This window comes from Manacus candei, unplaced genomic scaffold, assembly GCF_025592945.1.
Source record: "Manacus candei isolate 608988 ecotype Guabito, Panama unplaced genomic scaffold, ASM2559294v1 h1tg000067l, whole genome shotgun sequence".
Classification (NCBI taxonomy): domain Eukaryota; kingdom Metazoa; phylum Chordata; class Aves; order Passeriformes; family Pipridae; genus Manacus; species Manacus candei.
Genome location: NW_026138115.1, coordinates 11,007,649 through 11,022,979, shown reverse-complemented (window position 1 = coordinate 11,022,979; position 15,331 = coordinate 11,007,649). Strand labels below are relative to the sequence as shown.

At 49.1% G+C, this 15,331-nt stretch overlaps 1 protein-coding gene across 6 annotated transcripts in view; it reads right to left on the bottom strand.

Annotated features, from left to right (window-relative positions):
- Window positions 1-15,331, bottom strand: part of LTBP2 (latent transforming growth factor beta binding protein 2) — a 72,289-nt gene that overhangs the window by 35,406 nt on the left and 21,552 nt on the right. For all 6 annotated transcript variants that reach the window (XM_051806478.1, XM_051806477.1, XM_051806473.1 and 3 more), the window contains exons 4-7: window positions 4,102-4,283; window positions 2,672-2,842; window positions 904-1,104; window positions 278-546 (exon numbers count right to left, since the gene is read on the bottom strand). In XM_051806478.1, coding sequence (XP_051662438.1) covers window positions 278-546; window positions 904-1,104; window positions 2,672-2,842; window positions 4,102-4,283 — 823 coding nt within the window. The remainder of the gene's footprint in view (window positions 1-277; window positions 547-903; window positions 1,105-2,671; window positions 2,843-4,101; window positions 4,284-15,331) is intronic.

Below are 15,331 nucleotides of genomic sequence, written 5' to 3'. Positions count from 1 at the left end.
TGAAAGTCATCAAGTCTGGGCTGTGCTGCCCCAGGGCACAGCCTGGTCAGGGCAAGGCAGTGAGGTCTCTCTGTTGGACCAAAGCAAAGAATTTTTTTCTTCCAAGTGCTAACACATTGCTGCCTCTGCCCACAGCACCTGCATGATGCCCATGCTGATGCCAAACAGCTTCACAGAATGAAGCCCCCCCCCCCGCCCCATAAGCCAATGCTCCCATACCCCAGAACAACAAACATGTCACTACACACACTCCATCACTTGTCAGGTGATCTCTTACCTGCCCATGGAAAGCCTCCCGAAAGCACCTCCCCAGCAGCCCTGGCGCTCTCTGCTGCTGCTGGCTGCTCTCACCGGCAATGCTGTTGCCATTCCCATGGGCATAGGTGTACCAGGGCACGGCAGCCAGCTGAGGAACCAGGACTGCCTCCACGCTGTTATCCTCCGACACCTCTGCGTCACCACGCACCCTGGCCACCTGATGAATCTGCACAGTGGCTTCTGGAGGGTGGTTGATGTGGACATTCACCAGAGAAGGGTTCAGGGAAGCTGGAATATGAGTTTACACCTCACTTGTGACAATCTGGCAACAATTTGGCACCCAAAAAGCATCTTGTCATCAACAAAGTCACAAAAGAGGAGAGGTACACTGAGCCCACCAGGAAATCTAGAGGAACAATGCATCTAAGAGAAAATATTTCTCTGGCCCAAAAACAGGACAAACATACCAAAACCTACAAAAATCCTCAGCCCCCTTCAGAAACTAGAGGGACCTCTTTTCTAACAAACTGGCCTGAAACAGCAAGCATAAGGAGATAGTGGCCTCCTCAGGCCTGTTAATGAAGATCTGAGGAGCACCCAAAGCAGGAGGAAAATGTGGAGTCTGGAGCCACTGGCCATGCTCACCCAGCTGGTTGGACAAGGGCAGGGTATAGGTGGAGTGCCTCATGGAGCCGCCAGCTGGGGTCTTTGGGGCTCTCCCTCCTTGCTTCTTTTCTAGAGAGGGAGCTGGCAGGTGGCAAAACTTCCCTGTGGAGTTGGAGGGGCACCAGCACTCATCCCGGCCCACGCAACGCCCTCCATTCAGGCAGGGGATCTGGCAGAAATCTGCAAGGCAAAGAGAGGTCTGCTTAGAGGAGGAACCGAGACACTGCCTCTTAGCCAAGGGCAGCTGTGGGACACCAGCAGCTGGACCTGGCCAGCACCAGCCCCATGGTGCCTAAGAACCAGGCCCAGCACTGTGTTGGGGTCAGCACCTGCAGCCTGAAGGCAGGTTCAGGTCCCTGCTGGGCAACACCATCTTCCCCAAGATCTGCTCACAACTGGAGTCACAGGTTGAAGAAGATGAGCCGTCCCTTGGGCTCAAGGGCCACAGCCAGGCTGGGGCACCCATGCCCTGGGGGGTAGCCCCCCAAGGCCAAGGTGGTGTTACTAACACAGTGGGATCCTTTGGACTGGGTCAGGAGCTATGGCAGCCCTGTGTGGCCGAGTCAGCACATTTCCTTCACTTCTGCATTGCCCCCTCCCCACCTGGCAGGGTTTTTACTTCTAGCCCAGAAGGGAACTCAGCAGGATGGGAGAGGCAGAAAGAGAGAACAGGCAGAGAGCCACATCCTCAGAGCCTGTCTCACTGCCAGCCCTGGCCCTGCCAGCAGTTCAAGTGGGAGAAGTGTGGAGTGGGACGAAAGAATCAAGAGCAATTCATCTGCACGGGCTCAGAAAAAGCATCCACAGATGAAACCAAAATCACGTCCTTTCTGACCTCATCAGATGCTTGGACCGACCCAGAGCATCTCAGCGTGAACTACACTCAAGCAAGGCATGGGATTCCCTGACAGACCATCCTGACTCATTTCAGTGTGAGATGAGACACTGCTGCTCCACATTCCTGGATGGGCTTGTCAGCTGTTTCATCCTGTTTCAAGTTCATTTGCTCAAACCCAGCACCCAGTTTTGGGGAAGGAGACACATTTTTGGACTGGGAGTTAGGCAGAAATTCCTGTGAACACCATTATCCATCAGTGCCCACAACAGCCAGACTTTATATTCTCTCAGTGTTAAAAGAATTCTGAGTGATACAGAGGCACTCAGAGGACAAGTCTCAACAGGTCCAGCACATTGCTCCCACCAACTGGCTCCAAGACAATGTGACCAACCCACAGCTGGATATCCCAGTGACTTGATGAGCAATCCCAGCAGCTCTGAAAGGTGAGCAGAGGTTTCAGCAACCCTGTTTATAAGAACAGTTTGCAACCTGCAGCCAGCTCTCTTGGCTGCCACGTGAGTTAAGGAGAGAACAGGAGGAAATTAGGTGATGAAAGTCAGCCCCAAGACTGGATGCCAACTAAAGCAGTGAGCTGGCTCTGAGAAGAAGGGGGTGGCGAGGCTTGGCTGCAGGCCTGACTCAAACACATGCGTCCCCTCTAGCCGGAGTGGGATGGAAACAGCAGTTGTTTGCCCACAAAAGAGAGCAAAGAGGCAAAGTCTGTCTTCCTCCCCCAGAGATGGAGTAAGCCCTAAAGAACCCAGAAAACATCTTCCAAGGCACTGAGAGAGGCCATCTCCTCTCAGCCCTACAGCAGCCCAAGCGCTTCATCTGCAGAGTCAGGAAAGGCAGGAAGAAGAGAGTGGGGGAGCAGGCAAGAAAGTGGGCTGGGGTCCTTGAGGTGCTCACAGATGCGGAAGCCGGATTTGGGATCGTGGTCATGCCCCCCTTGGCTATAGAGAGTGGTGGTGTCTCCTTTCTCGCAGCTATTGTAGCAGCGCCCACTCCGGCATGTCTGTTTGCAGATGGTGGGTGTGAAGATGATTTTTATCTTCCTAATCTTCTCTGTCAGGTTGGCCCCTATGAAAGAAAAGAGTAGTGTTGAGTGGAAACAACATCTCCAGGCTGGGGGGGAGGTAATTCACAGCTTAAGCTCCAAAGTATTTCCATAGCAAAGAGTGGTCTATGTCTCTGCCCAGGGTGGTATTTCTCCTTGTCCCTTGCTCACTCCAGCCTGTTCTCTGTTCTACCACCTGTAAGAGTTTGTCAACACATTAAAAATGGCAAGCAGCATGCTCTGCCTGCCAGGCTGGAGTGGCATAACTCCCTGTGAAGGGACACACATGCACTAACTTCAGTATAAAGGGTGTTCTGCTTTAAAGAATATTCCTTCTCCAGCCACATAGTAGCTGGGAGACTGGCTGCTCTTAAATCGCTGGAAGGCTTCCCACAGGAACACACTGGTATTTATAAAAGAGAGCATCATGACTTGAGAAAACTGATGTCTTCCTACAAGTGTTCCCTGACCTCCTGCAGTTATCTGTGATCCCCTTCTGGTCCCTCACCATCCTTAGATACAGGGGGAAGTCACACTCAGAGCTCTTGGGGGCTTGTGAAAAACGGACAACAGGTAGAACTATTGTGTAACCAGCTGGCTTCACACCAGAGCCTTCTATTCCACCCCACCAAGAGAGTCATGTGCTCCCCTTGCTCTGCTCAACACCCACTCTCCCTGTTTCAATCTCCACTTTCAGATTACAGCTTCAGCCAGGCTCATGGCCCTATTTACAGGGGCTGAGGTGCCACATGGTGCCTCCTTGGGGAATCACAGGTTCAGGGGGAGCCAAGCTGCAGAAAACAACTTACATCTGTCCTAGCTGGGGAGGGGCTGAGGCCCATCAACCGCACGTCTCAGCAGCCTGGCCTGATCCCTGCTCATGTCAGAAGGCACCAAGGGGGCAGCCAAAGGGAAGAACCAGATATTGGTTGCACAATCTGACCTTGAGGGCTGCTCAGACTGAGGAGGAAGCTGGGAGACACCATTCCTACAGACTGAGGCCATCCCTCTTCAGGTTTAACACCTCTGGGAGGCAACTGTCACATCCCATGTCTTTTCTCTCATGCCATCAGTGTTTTGCTCCACTGATTTGTCCACCTTCAGTAGGGCCCCTTTCTTCACCAAGCCCAGCAGTGCCTATGCTGACCTTCCCTTTCCTTCCCACTCAGCAGCACAGTCCTGGGAGTCCAGGGTTTCTTGAGGATCCCCAGTCAAAGTGTTGCCGTTTCCCATGACACCCCAACAAGAAGTCCCAAAAGAGTGACAGCCCTGGAGGCCTTACCCTTTGCAGACAAGGTGTGCTCCTGGGAAACTGCATGTGGCCCAGAGCTGCTCTGCTCATGGCCATTCCCGTTGGGGAGTGCATTAGAGGTGAGCTGGCCATTGCTGGCTGGGTAGCGCCGGACAGTCCTTGATAACCCTGTGCGCTGGGGGGAGACAGGAGAGCCAATTCTGCTCTGAGTCCTGTGGAAGAGAAAAAAATGAACCAATATTCCTCACAAATAACAGTGCTGACCCACAGTGCCTGTTCACCAGTGTACCTTGCAGCAACCTTCACTGCTGAGCTGCCTGAGCCACCACCCGGACACAGAGCTCTGTCCACCTGTGCAGGATCCCACTCCTAACCTGCTTTCATCATCACCATGGCACCATTTCACTCTAAGGACCATGGCCCATGCCCTGAGCCTGGCAGGGCACAGTATTCACCAAGATGCCCTGTCTGTACCATCACATCAGGCCGTTCCACCACAGGAATGCCCCAGCTACCTTGAAGAACCTCTGCCTGCTCATCATGCTCAAAGGCTGCTCCTTGCCCCACCATACCCCTCCCCCAGCAAACACAAGCATCTCCAAATACACTTGTTTTTATGGTGGGAGCTTTCTCAGGACCTGCTGTTCTAGCCCCAAAGAAGCACTAAAAAAACAGTGAGGCAGTCAGAAGAGAGACCAGACCAAGCACATAAACAAAACTTGGTCCATGAGAGTCACAAACAAGAGGGAATAACCAAGAACTCAAGTCTGTAAGTGCAGTTACAACTTTCTGCACTAACTGCATTTATGGCTTTTGGTGTTCTCGGGGGGCTAACCATGGAAAAGCCACCCAGCTCACAAGGTTACACTTCATACTCTTTTATAAAGCCATTCAGACCACTAGGCAGAGTTCTTCTCATTAAACCAGCAAAGCAGTACATCTTGTTCTACTGCACTTGCTTCCATTCCCTTTAACTGACTGGCAGCACCAAGCCTCCAAGAGGGTGCTCTGCTTCCCAACAAATGTCTCTCTCAGTCTCACCTGCCCCACCTGCAAAGAAGAAGGCTTCGTACAACTGGGAGCCAAAATAGGTTGGCTGCCCATGTGCCCCTTAGGCTCCTTTGAAAGTCCCAGCCTTGGATGCCTCTGCAGTTGAACTTAAGCACTGACAGCTCTTCTGCTGTCCAACACCTCCATCTCTGACTGAATGGCTGGGGCAAAGAGACCAGCACTCTCCCACTGAAGTGTCCAAAGAAATCTATACCATTCTATGGTTTTTACCATCTTCCCTGTCACAGTCAGCACAGGGGGTGTGTTACAGTGTCTATAGGAAACACAAATTTCTAAACCCAACAGGATTGGATGATCCAATGAGAGGTGGCTCTGCCTCACTGACATTCCTTAGATAGCTTGGAATAAGATCTGGGGAGATGGAAACGGAGCTCATGCTGTGCTGGTATTCAAACAGGTCAAGAGCAACACAGCCAGCGAGCCCCAAATCTGCCCTGAACAATGGAAAAGATGACATACAGGTCAATCAATTGGGAACTAAAGGAAAGGAATACAGAAGTGAAGAGAATCTATGAAGAATATGAAGAACCACTCTTGACAAAGGAGTTAATTTTCATAATTTGACAGAATTACACACATGCACATCAACAAGCTCAGAGTCTATGCTATTCCAATAAAAATGAACAGGGCAGTACAATGTCAATCAGGCACATGCAAAATGAATAACAAACTGGCAATGTGACAGAACACAAGAAATAGTTGTCACTGGGGAAGGAATTAGATGGGTTCCAGGGTGATCAGTATGAGGCCTGGCACGATTCAAGAATTTCATCTGGAAATAAATATTTTTATTTCGAAATAAACATATGATCGACATTGATAATGTGTGCTGCTGACACAAAAATTTGCAATGTGGTGTATCATGATGAGAACAGAGCAATCACACAGAACAGTTTGGATCTCTGTGGAGGGCAAATCCTTTCAATCAACATGGGATTTTAATAGAGCCAAATGCAGGATTACACTTCTAGGAAGAAGGAATGCAGGCAGCAGCTGTAGATAGTCAGAAATGATCCTGGAAAACAGAAATTCTGAAAAGATTTCGGGGGCAATGACAAGCGATTAAATATGAACTGTCAGTTCAATGCCCTGATATCAGGACAGTGAAACATGCAGGAACGAGGAGGTATTTTTCCCTCCCTACACATCCTCATGACAGTTGGATGTAAATATGCTGCAATATCATCTAGCTCTGATGCAAAGTATGTCACATCTTCTAAGGGATGTCAAAAAATTGGAGAGGATACAGGAAAAAGAATGACAAAAATAATTAGAGGGCTAGTGAGAATGCCTTTCTGTAAGACACATAAAGTATTCAATCTCTTCAATTTAGGAAAAAGAAGATTAAGAGGTGCTCTGACTACAGGACACGGGTTTCTCCACAGGAACAAAACACCAGGTGTAAAGAGTCATGTAATCCAACCAAGAAAGACAAACCATGAAACAACATCTGCAAACTGAAGCCAAATGATTCTGTACTAGAAATCATACCCACATGCAGCAGTGTAGTTTTTTCCTTCTGCAAAAACCTCAGTATTGGATTCCCCAACTCCTGATACCATTGCTTCAGGAGAGGAAAGTGTACTGACAAAAATATTTATTGTCTTGTTAAAATCAAGATCTAAACTTGATGAGGACAGCAAGGACTGTTTGTTTTTCAATAATCAGCAAGGCTAGCCAGAATAATTGAAGAGAACCTTATTTCAGTTCTACCTCAGTCCCTTTCAGAAACTCTCCTGAGATTCTGCAGAGTACCACCTATCCCTGATGGCCCAGGCATGACCTGCCCACACATTTCTGAGCTATTAATTCAGCCCTGCAGCCAGCAAATTAACTTCTGGTGCCTGCTACCTACTGCTTTGTCACCTGGTGTGTTACTGCTAGTTTTGTTAGTGACAAAGAAAAAGACATATGGAACTCTAAGGACACTAGGTGAGAGCTACCAAGCCTTGGAAGCTCAGGCACATTTATTCTCTGATCTCTAGTGAGAGATCCCAAGCATAGTCCTATGGGTGAACATGGCTGGGGTTCCAAGGTCTTTTACTGCATAGACAGAAGCACACAAGGAAAAGAAGTGAGTTCCCCAGCCCAACAACACTGACTGTCTTAGTGCTGGTCATTTGAGGGCAACTTCAGCCCGGAGTTCTGAAGAGTCACTGGGTGAAGGTGACTGGTGGCATAACACAAGGAAATATCGGCTCTTCTGCTTGAAAATCCTCAGATCATTTTGACCCTTGACGAAGGGAGCATGCTATGTGCAAGTAGCAGGGCTTGACTGGGCTCTACCCAAGGCCTGCCTGAAGTAATTCCACCCTTTGGTTTTAGGAACATCTCTTTTCATTCCCAGGATTTTGTAACAAAACCCACAAAAAAAAAAAAAGAAGGGCTTTAAATAAAATAATCATTAGCATTTCAGTTCCAAAGAACAAGGGATTATATGAGCTTACTGCAAGAGGCAGTGCCAACTTTACAAAGGAAAAATGGAGTAGGAACATTACTCCATGGTTTGCAACACTTGAGGAAAAGCCATCCTACCAAGATCCTGTTGGCAAAGCATTCCAGAGTGAGTCGCAGCAGGGGAGTGGGGAGGAAGTCAGATTTGCTTTGAATAGTTTGTTTATTTGGTTCTATTCTAAGCATATGAGCCCTGGGATTTGTGGACTGAGTTGAGTAACACCATTCTACCCTGGGCAATAGAAATCAATGGCAAAAGGCATCTTTCCGTCTCAATTTGTCAGTCCCAATCCATTCCCAAATCATGCCGAGCAGCTGGCTCATGGTCAGGGAATACAAAACAGAGCTTCTCCCCTCCAAACCTTCAGAGGCAGTCTATGCTGGGCAGACAGGGACAGGCTTGCTTGAAGTGTCTTGGGAAACAAATCTGAGCTCACTACATCAGTACTGATCTGGTCAGAAGCCATTAGCAACCCTTACCCATTTGGAGGATCTTAATATACATATGGCTGGAGCTTGGCCAGTTCCCAGGGATCTACATTGCCACAGGTTCTCTTGTTGGTGTGGCTGTCCTAGGGGTAAGAGTGAGGATGGCAAAGAGATGGTGTGGCTCCAAATCAGCAAAATGTGGAGTTTGTTTTACCATTCTGCATGCCTCCACCTGCTCAAGAAGAAGCACTGAAGAGGCAGAGGAGGTTGACATTTCAAGCACTATATTCCAGGACACTTAAAATCCCAGGGCTTCATATTCATTCAGTCTTACAGCCTCCCTCAACATGGTATTACTTCCACTCTTCCAGCCAGGCACATGGCCAGCACAGATCTCTGCAAAGAGGCAGTGGTCTCTTCCTTTATAGACAACCACCTGCCAAGCAGCTGGTTTCCCTGCTTTTCATCCGTCAGAGCTGCTGACAACTTTCTCTGCGTCAGGCACAGCCCGTGGGGCAAAAACAGCATGCAGACTCCTAGGACTCCCTCCTTCTCCTTCTGGGCTGTCCTAGAGCGCCTGCCTTTGCAGAGTACAGGTAACAGCAGCAGCGGTCCGGGGGAACACATAGGTAAAGGAGGGAAGGCAGAAGGAGCAGCGTTCTCCTTCCAGAAGCATGGATGTGTGTGCTCCTGCTGATCTCCATCACCTGAAAGGTCACTGGCTGAGATCTCAGTCACCTTCACGTGGAAATACCTGTAAGTATTAGGTGATCACTGAAATTAAAAGACACTTGGGATGGGAGGGAGCTGTGCAGACAGACTGACCCACATCTGCAACAGTTCAAAACTACCCAAACAGCACTTGTAGCTGCCCTCTTCTGAAGTGCAGGTCAAGGACCTAGACTCCCCATAGGCCCCTGAGGACACATGATAGAAGTCAGAACAACTAGGGGAGATCTGGTCCCTTACATTCTAGTGTTACATAACCCTGCAGGATCCAAATGATACCTATATGACATCCAGCAAGGGATCCACACCTCTGCTATAGCACCTTTGTATGTAAACATTTTATTTTCAATAGGTTTTGGTCACAGCAGGGTAGAGAAGGTATTTGTATTCCCTGGATGTCGTTCTCTCCTGCCAGTCCCACATGACTAGGCGCAAGGCGCCTGTCCCCTGACTAGAGGAAGTGAATGGTATCCTGTCACTCCACTGAGGACTGAGCTGGCAGACTCCCAACAACCATACAGATGGATATGAGGACTCTTATTTTCTGAATCAACCACATTTTTTTTTAAAGCCTACAATTTCAAGACTAGGTACACAGAATCACAATAACCAAGTCTAAATCACTGAGACTAAGCTATCCAGAAAACAATACTGTTTTTCTAACCCACTGTATATAGAAAGTGTTTTCAAATCTCTGATCACTTTAGATGATCGTGATTCTCTGGGTAAGCAAAAGCTAGAGGGAATCCAGGTGGGGCAGATCATTCTCTTAGAGACTTAATGCCAGGCCTCCTCCTTGGGGTTGGAGGCAAAGGTGGCAAACTCTTCAAAGCACTTCCCACTCCCCAGCAGCAACACCTCAGTCTTCCTGGATTTAGCTTCTATCGGCCACTCTTCATCCAACTGTTGACTTTGGCTAGATTGCTAGTGAGCTGGGAAATGGTGTTTCTTCTATTTGTGTAAAAGAAATGCAGAGCCAAGTACCACAAGAGTGTTACTGGTTTGTCATCCAACCTGCCTCACCCTCTCCCCAGCCATGACTACAGCAGGGTGGATGGCCTGAGGCACTGTGGAGAGAGTGAATCGTGGGCAGTGCAGTCAGCAGGGAGGGGTGCTAACCCCAGACAAGGCAAGGGCTGGACAGATGAGGGTTGGAAAGTCACTCTTCCAGCTGGAACAAATCTGCACCATGCTGAGCATCAGGGAGAGATGACAGAGGTCACAGAGACCTAAGGAGCAATTCTCAGGAGGGCAACAACAGAGTAGGACAGCACTGGCCAAAACAAAGCTGAAGATAAGCAGCCCTCACAGAAGAAACCATCTTTCAAAGGTCCAGAAACCCCCATCCCAGGGCCCAAGTCCAACAAGCTCCATCTCTCCAAATACAACCAGCCTGCTGCTTGGGATGCAACTGCTGCCTCCAGGCACCTGGAGAGGCCACAGGCTGCCCGCGGAGCTGGGAGCAGAGTCCCACGGAGGGGAGCCACTGAAGCAATGTCAAGTCCACCCCAGCTCTTCCAGCCCGCAGCCTGTGTGTGCATCTCCAAGATGAGAGGCTTCAGCCAGATCAGGGGCTGAGTCATGCTCAGCCCCTGATAACCTCCCAGGACAACATGCAGGTTCTCCCCTGGATTTTAAACACCGAACAATGTACTTGGTGTCTGTCTTGTCCATCCGCCTGTCCCTTTGGCAAAACACCCTCCCTGCTTGGGGCCACAGGGACCAAAGCCAGTGATTCACTTCCCCCTTTGTAATGCTCGGCAGTTGCTGATTTTCCACTAAAGCATCGCAGAAGAATGGGCAGCCTTAACACCAGTGTCTGTGTCTACAGGGAGAGAGAGAAGCAGCCAGCCTTGGAAAGCAGCAAATTGACTGCAAACCAGAAACTTCCCCTTTCTTGGACTCCAAACAGGTTCCTCAGCAGGCAGACAGGATTCATGGCTCAGTCTGCAGGCCCCCAAGCACAGGAGAGGCATTGCTTAGAGAGCACTCAAGTTTATTATCAATTAGCTCACAAACATGCTGACAAGGAAGACAGCTCTGCTAGAACTAGGGAAGGAGAGGGAAAACCACACCATACAAGGCACCTGACTTCAAGCCCACCCACATCATGTCCATAAATCATGGCTCAGTTTATTATCTCCAGGAACAGCAGAAATACCTCTGAAACCTGCCTGTAGCTGTCTTCAGCTCTAGTACCCCCCATTCAAATGAAGGAAACATTGAAGTTTGAAGTCCCTGTTCCTCGGGGTTTGGTGGAAGGCAAACAGGAGAAGCAGTTACCAGCCTCCCCCAGGCAGAAGACCTTCCTGGCAGAGTCAAGCAGAACCTGTGCACCATGAAGGCCACAGGAAGGACCACCCAGTACCTTTGTGTTGCATTCACAGACACCTGTAGCCAGATCTCATGTCAGTTGGGACACCAGACACAGGCATCTAGACCATTACAGAGACATAAAGGCACAAGTCATCCAAATCCTCCCTCTGCTGTGAAACCTCTAGAGCTTCTGTAGGCAGAGGTGCCACTGACAACACCCTTTTCCTTGGGCACAAACAGCACTGCCAAAGTGGGTCTGCATGGCCAGGAACATGTCAGACTCCCTCCCTCACATGATACTCAATGCTGGTGGTACAAGCCAAGAGCCATGTCAGTCCACCATCCAGGTGCCACCCCTATCCCTCACCATGGCTAGTAAGAAGCTGTCACAGAGCCCACATGGCTCTCATTTTGGGCTCTCTCTCATGCCATCTTGCAGTGGTAACTCCAGCTCCTTGCTCAACTTGACATATACACCAGTGGCTGGCCAAGATTTCTCTGGATCTCTCACTACAAACCATAACAAGAGATGTACAAGTCCATGGGACAGTAAAGCCCCCAGCTGTCTGCCCCATGCCAACAAGCTCAGACTTCACCACCATCACCCTGGCATCTTCCTTCTTCTGGCCCCCAAAACAGTGCTAGTGATGCAGGGCCATCCTTGTTGGCTCCCAGCCCATCATGTAGCGTGCAAAAACAAAGAGGAAGAAAGAGATGGGCTGTGAACTCTATTTTTATCTGCTCAGGAGTTGCTGGACACCACATACAAAAGTGAACTCGTCTAAGTACACAGAGAGCTAATAGGTTCTTTTTGACCAGCCTCTGGGGATCTAACTTGCTCCTTAGCCGAAGTGGCTGCTCACATGCCTCTGCAGAGCTCTCAGCTGACATTAAATGCCCTTCCCTTGTCACACATGCCACACATGCCACCTGCCACCCTGTGAGTGTTCTTCTTTGCTCTCGCATATTAAGCAGTGAGCAACTGACTCCCTGGAAGAAGTCCAGCTCTCCAAGCACGGAAACAGCACCTGCCTAGTCCAGTGAGGCTGCAGAACCATGCCCTGCACAAGGGCACAGCACCAGGTGGTCACCAGGAGCTGCAGATTGCACCCAAGTTTGGATACATCGGACCTTAGTGCTGACCCATAAAATGGCCAGAACCGTGATTTCCAAATGCCAAATGTGATAAAGAGCTGTATGCAATCTGCTTGTCTCCAGAGCTGAAGTGCAAGCCAGTGACTCTCAGAAAAATCAAAATGCAGCCTGCAATCACTCTGAGCTTCAAATGGAGCCATCAGAGGAACCAGGCCAGGCTTCTTGATTACAAATGCCACATATGGGCCAAACCTTGCACACTCCATAGACTAAAACAGGAATTTAGAGGATAAGGTAGACCAGGCAAGCTACCACTTCTCTGGCAGAACTGCCCAGGCTGGCCTACTGTGCTGAGCCGCAAACTCCTTTGGGCTGAAACAGTGAGAAAGCTACCACAGTTGGCTCCCCTGCTGCATCTAGGGGCTGGTGTTCAGCAGCACAATCAACAGGCACAGCACTGCTCCCAAATGTAGTTGCACAGCCACTCTCATGCCTTAGTGAGAACACACACATCCAGAAGTATCCTAACAGCTGCCCTCACATGCTGGTCTCCATCAGTGCCACCATGTCACTGCAGACATCATCCCATAGCCATAGCTTTTGCACCATCACAAAACCAGGCATAAGCTGCTGACACAGCTGGAGAGCTGGTTTGTCCATCATGCAACGTGACCACCCCACTGAGGTTTAAATCGCTTTTACCAACCACAGCAATGCCTCCTCTGCCCCTCTCCTGCTCCCCATGTTCCTCAGTACAGGGTTCTATTTGGCAGGGGAAGGACCTGTATTCAGGGCAGTGACATGCAAGAGGAGAGGACAACATATCAACCTGTCCTTGTGCCCAGAAGCACACCAAGATCTCCATCTGAAAGGGCCCTCTGTTTCCATAAGACACAACAACTGCAATCTGAGGGCCTGGCTGCCATCTAATGAAACCTGCTGCAGGGGCATCAGCCAGAGAAAAAGCTCATCACCGGCTGCAGGGAGATCACTCATCTCCCCCGTAACATAGCACAAACACAAGTACTTTTGAGTTTCATTAACATCTTGTTGCCTAGTGACACCCACCCTTCCACCAGGCTGCCAGCTTCAAAGCCCTGAAAAAACACTTTAGCCTATTCATCCTCACATGCACCCCAGGGAGTGGGGGGAGTCAGCTGCCTGCCCCCCGCTTTACACAGGACATGAAGAGGGCAGGCAAAGCCTCTCTCATCCCAGGCGTGCAAGTGAGGTGAAGAGCTTGCAGCTGCGCGCACACAGACACAGACACACACCGGGCATGAGAACAACAGGGTGGAGAAGAGATGGGTGTAGTGCTCTCATCTGAAGAAGTGAGGAAGATCTAAGATATATTTTAAGCTCTAATAATGGTTGAACAGCCAGCAGGATGCCCTGGCCTTTGGATTTATTAGCTCAATGTGGTTAGGTCTCCTCACATCTCTCCATCCCTAGCCATACACAGGATTCCCTCACCTGCAGCACTCAATCCATGAGAGCTGTGTTGGGATGTAACCTTTGCTGACCACTCTTGAAGTCTCAGCCCTGCTGATGACTGGAGAATGAGCATCTCAGTGAGTTTTAGTCTGTGCTGTTCTGCACTGGCTCCACCCCTCCACTTACTCACTAGCCAGAAGACTAGAGGCTGGCTGGGGACTAGGAGCACTCCTGGCCACGTATGCATGATGCCTGGTGGCAAAGCCAGAGTTTCCAGACGTACCATGACCACGAATCTGCTCTACACCTCTCTCATGTGGCCTTTAGTATCCACACCAAGGACCATCAGGGAGTAACAGGTTTCATGGAATCCTCATCTGGAAGGGATCCAGAGCACTGTGCCTGCTTTGGCAGTGCCTGGACTCCAGCTCCTCAGCAGCACAGCTCCAAAGTGATGGAGAAGGCAAAGCTCCAGTGTCATTATCAACCTGTCTTTACATCCCTGGAAGAGTTTGGCACTTTGCTTTTTAGAAAGCCTTATTGCTGAAAAATTCACATGGCCACCCTGCCAAGGCTACAGGCAACCTAATACACCCTGTCTGCCCCCTCCTAATAGCCTCAGCCTCAAAGTATGTTCCCCATCCTCCAAGGTCAGCATTTGGCTCAGTTTTCCAGATATGGGTCTATTAACCCTCAGCTCCCTACCTCCTGTTGTAGTTCTCAGAACTCTTTCCAATATGTCAAGATCTTTTCTGGCAATGAAGAATACCTTGACTCAGAGCAGGACCCCAGGGTGCACAGGAAAAAACCCCACGTGACTTGGGTCTTTTGCCTCCAAAGTCCTAAGCACCACCAGTCCCTCATATGCAGCTGCACACATTACCCTCTGCTGCCTACTTTGTTGTTCGCTTCTACCCTGCAAAATTTCAGCCTCTCCTTCCAGATTTCTTCCTCCCGTGGAGGATATTTTTCCTTCAACTGTAACAGATAATATTTTTCCAGCTTGAATATCTTCTCAATTCCTGCCTATATGTTTAGTTTCTGCATGTCCCTGAAGAGAGCCTCCATACAGGTGAGACAAAAAGAAGGTGGTGCAGAAAGTTGGGTACCAATCCCATCCACCACCAAGCACTCAAGGCAGCATTTCTCAGAATGCTTCTGAAGAAAGGAGGGGAGAACGAGTATATTTTATATGGAAACTTCTAGATCTTCATTTCAACCACCCCTTGTACCAAATCAACTTCAATTAATCCCTTGTTTCCTGCTAGCACTGGTGATTTATGGAAAACACTTGAAACCAAAGAGAAAGGCTTTGATTTTACTGAAGTACCAGCTTAAACCAAATAAGGCAACGCACAGTCAGGTATGAGAAACTGCAGCATAATCCACATGCACAAGGGAGCTGAAAGCAAGCTAGATGACAATCCTGATTCAGACATTAGGAAAACTCTCCAGCATTTGATCATGTGGCTTTAGTGCTCTTCTAACACCTTTCTCTTTTACAGAACTGCTGTATAAATTGTATTGTCATAAATGTCCCAAATGATGTATGTATAGTATATAAAATAGACTATAAACTGGATTTTCTGTACTACCTTACCTACCACATGTAAAATGCATTTGCCTTGCACCCTGCTCTCTTTCATGGAGTCTCAGATTAAGCTGACAGTAGCAGCATTTTTCTTTCAGTTAGAAGGGAAAGTGCATTTGAACTGCCCAGAGGCTGAGTTAA